Raw genomic sequence first — 6,819 nt, 5'->3', positions numbered from 1 at the left:
TGTGGCAGCCGGAGAGATCTTGGCACCTTGCTAGCGTGATGTCGTGGCTATCGGAGGTGCGACGGAGCCTGGCGGAGGGACAGCTGTTGGAGCGGTCAAGTCCCTGCTGACGTCGTCCTGCTTCCGTAAGAGAGCTGGCGGCCGCCGTCGTCACAGAGCTGGTGGAGCGCCATCATTGCCCATCCGGCGGAGCTGGCCGGATGGGATGCCGGTCTTGTTCTCCGTGACCCGAGTCGATTCGGGGTAGGATGATGATGGCGCTCCCTGTTGACGTGGCGGGTCTGTGCCCTAGGCAGGGTGACGTGGGGGCTCCTCCGAAGCCGAGGTTGAGTCTGTCTTCTATTGCCGAGGCCGAGCCCGAGCCATGGGGTCGGGCGAGGCGGAAGTCGTTCGGCCGAGGCCAGGGCGGAGTCCGAGCCCTGGGGTCGGGCGAGGCGGAGTTTCGTCGTCTTCCGGGTCTTAGCCAGAGTCCGAGCCCTGGGGTCGGGCGGAGCGGAGTTCGCCGTCTTCCGGGTCTTAGCCCGAGTCCGAGCCCTGGGGTCGGGCGGAGCGGAGTTCGCCGTCTTCCGGGTCTTAGCCCGAGTCCGAGCCCTGGGGTCGGGCGGAGCGGAGTTCGCCGTCTTCCGGGTCTTAGCCCGAGTCCGAGCCCTGGGGTCGGGCGGAGCGGAGTTCGCCGTCTTCCGGGTCTTAGCCAGAGTCCGAGCCCTGGGGTCGGGCGGAGCGGAGTTCGCCGTCTTCCGGGTCTCAGCCCGAGTCCGAGCCCTGGGGTCGGGCGGAGCGGAGTTCGCCGTCTTCCGGGTCTCAGCCCGAGTCCGAGCCCTGGGGTCGGGCGGAGCGGAGTTCGCCGTGGCGCCTTTGGCAAGGCCTGACTGCCCGTCAGACTCACTCTGTCGAGTGGCACTGCAGTCGGAGTGGCGCAGGCGGCGCTGTCCTTCTGTCAGACTGGTCAGTGGAGCGGTGGAGTGACGGCGGTCACTTCGGCTCTGCCGGGGGCGCGTGTCAGGATAAAGGTGTCAGGCCACCTTTGCGTTAAATGCTCCTGCAATTTGGTCAGTCGGTGTGGCGATTTAGTCAAGGTTGCTTCTGAGCGAAGCCAAGGCCTCGGGCGAGCCGGTGATGTGTCCGCCGTAAAAAGGGGGGCCTCGGGCGAGACGGAAGTCTCTTGAGGTCGGCTGCCCTTGGCCGAGGCTAGGCTCGGGTGAAGCGTGATCGAGTCACTCGTGTGGACTGATCCCTGACTTAATCGTACCCATCAGGCCTTTGTAGCTTTATGCTGATGGGGGTTACCAGCTGAGAATTAGGCGTCTTGAGGGTACCCCTAATTATGGTCCCCGACATAATGTAAAGCAAATTTAGAACAACGATTTTGTAAATACCACTAGAACGAGGTAGATTAATTCTGCGGGTCCTCATATCTTGAAAATGTTTTAATATCTTTTCATCTTCAATAGTTGTAAATATATCCCTCTTAATATAACACACCATGCGGTGATTTAGCCAATCATCAGCCATCTTATTCCGCAACTCAGTTTTGATAATACTCATAGCAGAAAATGCCCTTTCTACAGATGCTGTTGCCACCGGCAATACTAACACAAATATGCCTCTTCTTGCTTTGTTGATCCAGTCGATATCACATGTCGCACACTTTGCCTTTGATTTCTAAAATCCTCACAATGTTTTCTAGCTTTATTATGCAAGCTATCCACTTTACCAACATGCTCGGCAAATATTTGGGTCGCATTTTTCCAATTACTAACCCCTTTGTTTGTGAAACCTTCCACACCAAAATTATCAGGCCTTGGTTGTTTGAAAAGATAGCAATAAAAACAGAAAACTGCATCTTTGCTAACACTATATTCCAACCAAGGATATTTTTGAAACCATGCATCACGAAAGTTTCTTTCTCGGCCACTCTGTGTCTTTTTTGGATATACATGACCAATTGGTTGACATGGACCTCTTAACAAATATTCTCTTCTAATGGCATCTCTAATGTTTATGTGATATTCCTCAATTGGTTTTCTAAGCCCTGGATCAGAAACAATTTCTGCAGCATCAAACAATAACACTCCACTTTCATTGAGAGTAGGTGTGGTTTCTTCAACTGGAGGATCTATACTCATTTCATTAGGGACATCATTGTGCACATTACTACCATTGGTTTCTATCGATTGTTCAATATTGATGTTGGCATTTTCTTGTGATGGTGGTGGCGTAACCGTAACAGGTGTTATTGCCGGAGAAAAAAATGACCTCAATGTTCTATTCCTCTTCATCCTCTAATCTAAACAACACAATATTCTGCACACAATAACATAAATAAATATCTTCACAACTTCATCATAATTTTATTGAACACAATTAATAATTTAACACCATATACTACCTTCTCTGGCTCTCTATTCTGCTGGGCGGCGACAGACTTGAGGAGGCTAAGAGCCTGAGAGCGTCGGTCGCTGGCTCGCCGCGGTGGGGGATGGCCAGAGGGGGGCGAGTCGCCGGAGATGGCGGCGAGCACTGGCCGCCGCCCGCCGCCGTGCGACCGTGCCGACTGCCGAGCAGCAGCGAGCAGGCACTGCGGGAGTGCGGGTTGCGGCAGCTGAGCCCAGCTGAGCCGTGGCTGGCACTGCGGCAGCTGAGCTGTGGGCCTGTGGCCCGTGGCCCGTGGGCGACGCCGGTCGCCGGAGCTCGGAGCGCCGAGCTGAGCAAGAAGGCGGCGCGCTGCACGGCCGCCGAGCTGAGGTACGAGGGTTTCACTTGGCGCTTGAGGTTTGACGGCTGGCGGACTGCGGACAGAACCACGGAGAGATGGAGTTCACAGGAAAAAACTATTCATTTCCTATATGGGCCTAATGTAGCTAGTTGGGCCAGGCCCTGGGCCGATGCCCGGGTGTCCCTGGGCGTGCATCCGCCCCTGGCGGCAGCTGAGCCCAGCTGAGCCATGGCTGGCACTGCGGCAGCTGAGCTGTGGGCCTGTGGCCCGTGGGCGACGCCGGTCGCCGGAGCTGAGCAAGAAGGCGGCGCGCTGCACGGCCGCCGAGCTGAGGTACGAGGGTTTCACTTGGCGCTTGAGGTTTGACGGCTGGCGGACTGCGGACAGAACCACGGAGAGATGGAGTTCACAGGAAAAAAACTATTCATTTCCTATATGGGCCTAATGTAGCTAGTTGGGCCAGGCCCCGAGCCGATGCCCGGGTGTCCCTGGGCGTGCATCCGCCCCTGTATTTAGTTGTCTTCTCTTGTGATGTCATGGTTGCATCATGGCAGTCCTAGAGGATAGGCCCTACATCGACCCGAGTGTCCTGCAGCTAGTGGCACTGGACACTGGTATTGTCAATGTCTGCACGTAAACGCAGCCTTGTTGTTTTTCCTTTTCACCCCTGGCCCACGGAGATGGTGACAATAGTCTAGCTGGAGAAAATCAACAGCTCCAGCCATATGAAAGTGTCTGTACTCTGTTGGCAACCGACCGGCAGCAAAGTAAAAGCAGCAGCAAATCGATTGTAAGGTAAAAATTGCATTACAACAACCATGTATATCCTCACCGACAGGAAACATGTATTAAATATATATATAATATGTATATATGGTATACATAGTGTATCCGTATGAATCATGGAAGCTTGCCCCCTTTGGGGCGCCTCGTGTGATGCATGCGAGACCAAATGGAAAGCAACAACCGGAAGAAATGCAATGGGTACGCGCGCGTACGTAGACGAGCGACGACACGAGTTTGCTGGCGATACGCCAACGACCAACGCCTCAACCACCGGCTCGCGCGGGCGCCTCGCTCACCGCGAGCAGAGAGAGCGGCGGCGGGCGCGGGCGGTAGTAGGGCAGCCACGCCTAGCGACCTTTTCATCAACAACGAAACAAAGCACAAAGCAACAAGGACGACGACACAGCACAGCACACAGCAGACAGGCGCGCTCGCTAGCACTCGGGCGTGAGCGAGTGGTCCCTGCGGAAGTCGTTGCAGTAGTAGTAGACCATGTGGCCCTGCTGCGCCCAGCGCATGGCCGCGTACTGCCGCGGCGTGAGCCCGGCCCCCGCGGGGGACGCCGGCACGGGCCTGCACGCGGGCGGGGCGCTGGCGGAGCAGCCGGCGACGACGAAGCGGTCGAGGCGCGCGACGAAGGGCTGGTAGCGGTAGTCGGCGCGGTGGCGGCCGTCGTCGGTGGCCCAGTCGGAGGCGTCCCAGATGGAGCCGTAGACCCACATGGGGCGGTCCGGGAAGGTGAGCTCGGTGCGGCGCTCGTAGCGGCGGACGGGCACGTCGTCCACGAAGAAGGTGATGGCGTCGGGGTTCCACAGGATGGCGTAGGTGTGGTAGGCCGCCGTGGGGTCGAACCAGAGGTGGAACCGCATCTCCCGCCCCACGATGCGCCCGTCGCCGCTGCCGCGCACGTACACGTTCGTCTGCAGCGTGTAGGGCTCCCCCGGGATGGTGCCCAGGAACTCCATGTCGATCTCGTCGTGGAAACCAGGGTGCGCCTCGTTGTTGGAGAGCTGCAAATGATCAATGCGTGTTGTACGTCGGTCGTATTAGCCTAGCCCCCAGATCGACCCCAGTGCAAGCACCCAGGTGTCAGTGTCTGCATTGCTTACATAGAAGGCGGTGTTGGTGCCGGCGGTGTATCCGGCGGGGAGCTTGATGCGAGTGGAGAAGTAGCCGTTCCTGTACGCGTGCTTCGACTTGAAACCACTCCCTGCATGCAAGGTCTTTGTCAGCACCAAGACCACAACCAACAATGCAAGGTCCGAAATAGTGCATCAATGGTCCACATGGCCCACATCACAGGCACGGGCACGGGCACGACCAGTCGGCCACACCACAGCCCACAGCCACAACGATTTTTTTTCCCTTTTATACTCCTAGATATCAGTAAAAATAACAGAACAACAACATACCGCAGGTCTTGTCGAGCCAGATGGTGAGGGCGGAATGGTCGCCGGAGAGCGTCTGGTGCTGCGGGCCCCACTTGTTGGTGTACGCTCGGTTGAACGGCACCGGCCTGAACCTGGAGCTCGGGTAGTACCCCGGGGAAGGCTGCGCGTCGCCGGAGGAGGCGGCCATCGCCGCCAGCAGCAGCAGTGCCGGCACGACGACGGCGGCGCGCCGCGAGATGCAGCGGCAGCAGCTGCTGCTAGGACGAGCAGGAGGAGCCGCCGCAGCCATTGCTTGCTAGCTAGCTAGCTTCCGCTGTGGCTCTGGCACTGGCCTGGGTAGCTAGCTTGCTGATCCAGTGGGGGTAGCAGGGACACTTGGGCTGTTGGATGAAGCTCCTGGAGAGTGTAGTCCACCAAAGTGTATATATATATAGGGAAGATGTGCGAGAAGCGGTGGTGGTACACAAGTAGAGTGTGCGTGACAGTGTGTGAGAGAGGGGGGCAGAGCAGGGCCCGCGGAGTTGGCAAGTGTGGTAGGAGCGAGGGAGTAAATGAGGAACGCAACTGGGAGTTGAGAGTAATTGAGAGAGACGGAACGAGATCGGCCGGTGCGCTGCGACCAGCACCGGCGCGGCAGATCTGTGAGTGACGACTTCTCTCGGTCTCACCTGCCGCCGTGCCGGTGCGGTGCCTGCCCCGGTGCCCCGTCCTCGGCAAAGCGCCAAGCTGCATGTCGCATGCGCCAGTAGAGTACTCCTAGCTCCTACTAGAGGCAAAGCCGATCCCAGTAGCCCAGCCCTCGTGCAGTACAGTACTACTATAGCTAGGCTACTACTACTACTATAGGTTGCTTGCTTCAGCCTCCATTCCCTCCAGCCAACCGTCCCGCCACCGGTTGGTGACCGGGCGAGATGTGTGCCTGCCTGATCTTTGCTAAATTTGGCACCGGAAAGCTTCCGGATCGGCTGCACGGTTCGAGATCCCACACGAGCTGACAACTTTTGAATACAGTAACCAATCGAAGGTATAAATATTAATTAGGCATGGTATACTAAAAACTAATACAGATTAACTGATGAGTAAACCCCCATTATATAAAAAAAACGAAAATCTTACTCCCTCCGGTTTCCTATTAGTTGTCGTTTAGGACAACGACACGGTCTCCAAAATATAACTTTGACCAATGTTTTTTGTTAAAATACAAATGAACTCTTAATACATTTATATTTTTATAAAAGTATTTTTTATGATAAATTGGCGCATATAAATATTAGGTTCCAAAACTAAATAACAAAATAGTTATTTGTAGTCAAAATTTTATAAGTTTAACTCGAATCTTATCTAAAACGACAACTAATAAGAAACCGGATGGAGTAATTAGCCTACTGTCTAAGACGAGCTAAATTTGAGCCCGATGATCCAGGTGGGAACGACCGAACGAGAGGCTGCTACCCGAGGAGCGGAGGGAGGCAAGCTTGCAGCGAGAAACCGCAGGGGTGGACCGCGCAATAATTGATTGGGAAATGACGGCGGCAGTAATTCCATGTGTTCCGATCCGTTCCGTCACTCATGATGATTGGTGACAGTGTCAGCACCGCGATTGGTTATTGAAATCGATCGCCGGCCGGCCGGGACCGTAATATACCCCCCCTCAATCGATGTCGAATGTCGCCGCAAAGCACATGCGCGCCCATGTTAGTGCCGCGATCATCACGCTTTTCGTTTTATGCGGGGATGTTTGCGTCGTCGCTAATCCGCTCGCTAGCTCTCACTACTGTGCAAGATTCCCTTCATATCACCACCTTCATTAGCTAGCTAGCTAGCTAGCAAGCCTTTTTTTTCGTTCAGACCACGCGTAGCGTAGTTCGATCACAGATCCACACGGACCACACCGAAATTAAACGCCCGGCTCATTTGCTTTGATTT

General features: G+C 55.5%; 1 protein-coding gene across 1 annotated transcript; it reads right to left on the bottom strand.

Annotated features, from left to right (window-relative positions):
- Window positions 1–3,512: 3,512 nt before the first annotated feature.
- LOC118472983 (xyloglucan endotransglucosylase/hydrolase protein 31-like) lies at window positions 3,513–5,400 on the bottom strand. The gene is made up of 3 exons (XM_035961066.1): window positions 4,915–5,400; window positions 4,612–4,712; window positions 3,513–4,512 (listed from the first exon to the last, which is right to left on the bottom strand). Exons 1-3 carry the CDS (start codon window positions 5,180–5,182, stop codon window positions 3,937–3,939), a joined length of 945 nt encoding a protein of 314 aa, XP_035816959.1. The 5' UTR covers window positions 5,183–5,400; the 3' UTR covers window positions 3,513–3,936.
- Between the last annotated feature and the right edge of the window lie 1,419 nt (window positions 5,401–6,819).

This window comes from Zea mays, chromosome 7, assembly GCF_902167145.1.
Source record: "Zea mays cultivar B73 chromosome 7, Zm-B73-REFERENCE-NAM-5.0, whole genome shotgun sequence".
NCBI classification, from domain to species: Eukaryota; Viridiplantae; Streptophyta; class Magnoliopsida; order Poales; family Poaceae; genus Zea; species Zea mays.
Note: the sequence above shows the minus strand (reverse complement) of the source record. Positions and strands in the feature narration are given on the sequence as shown.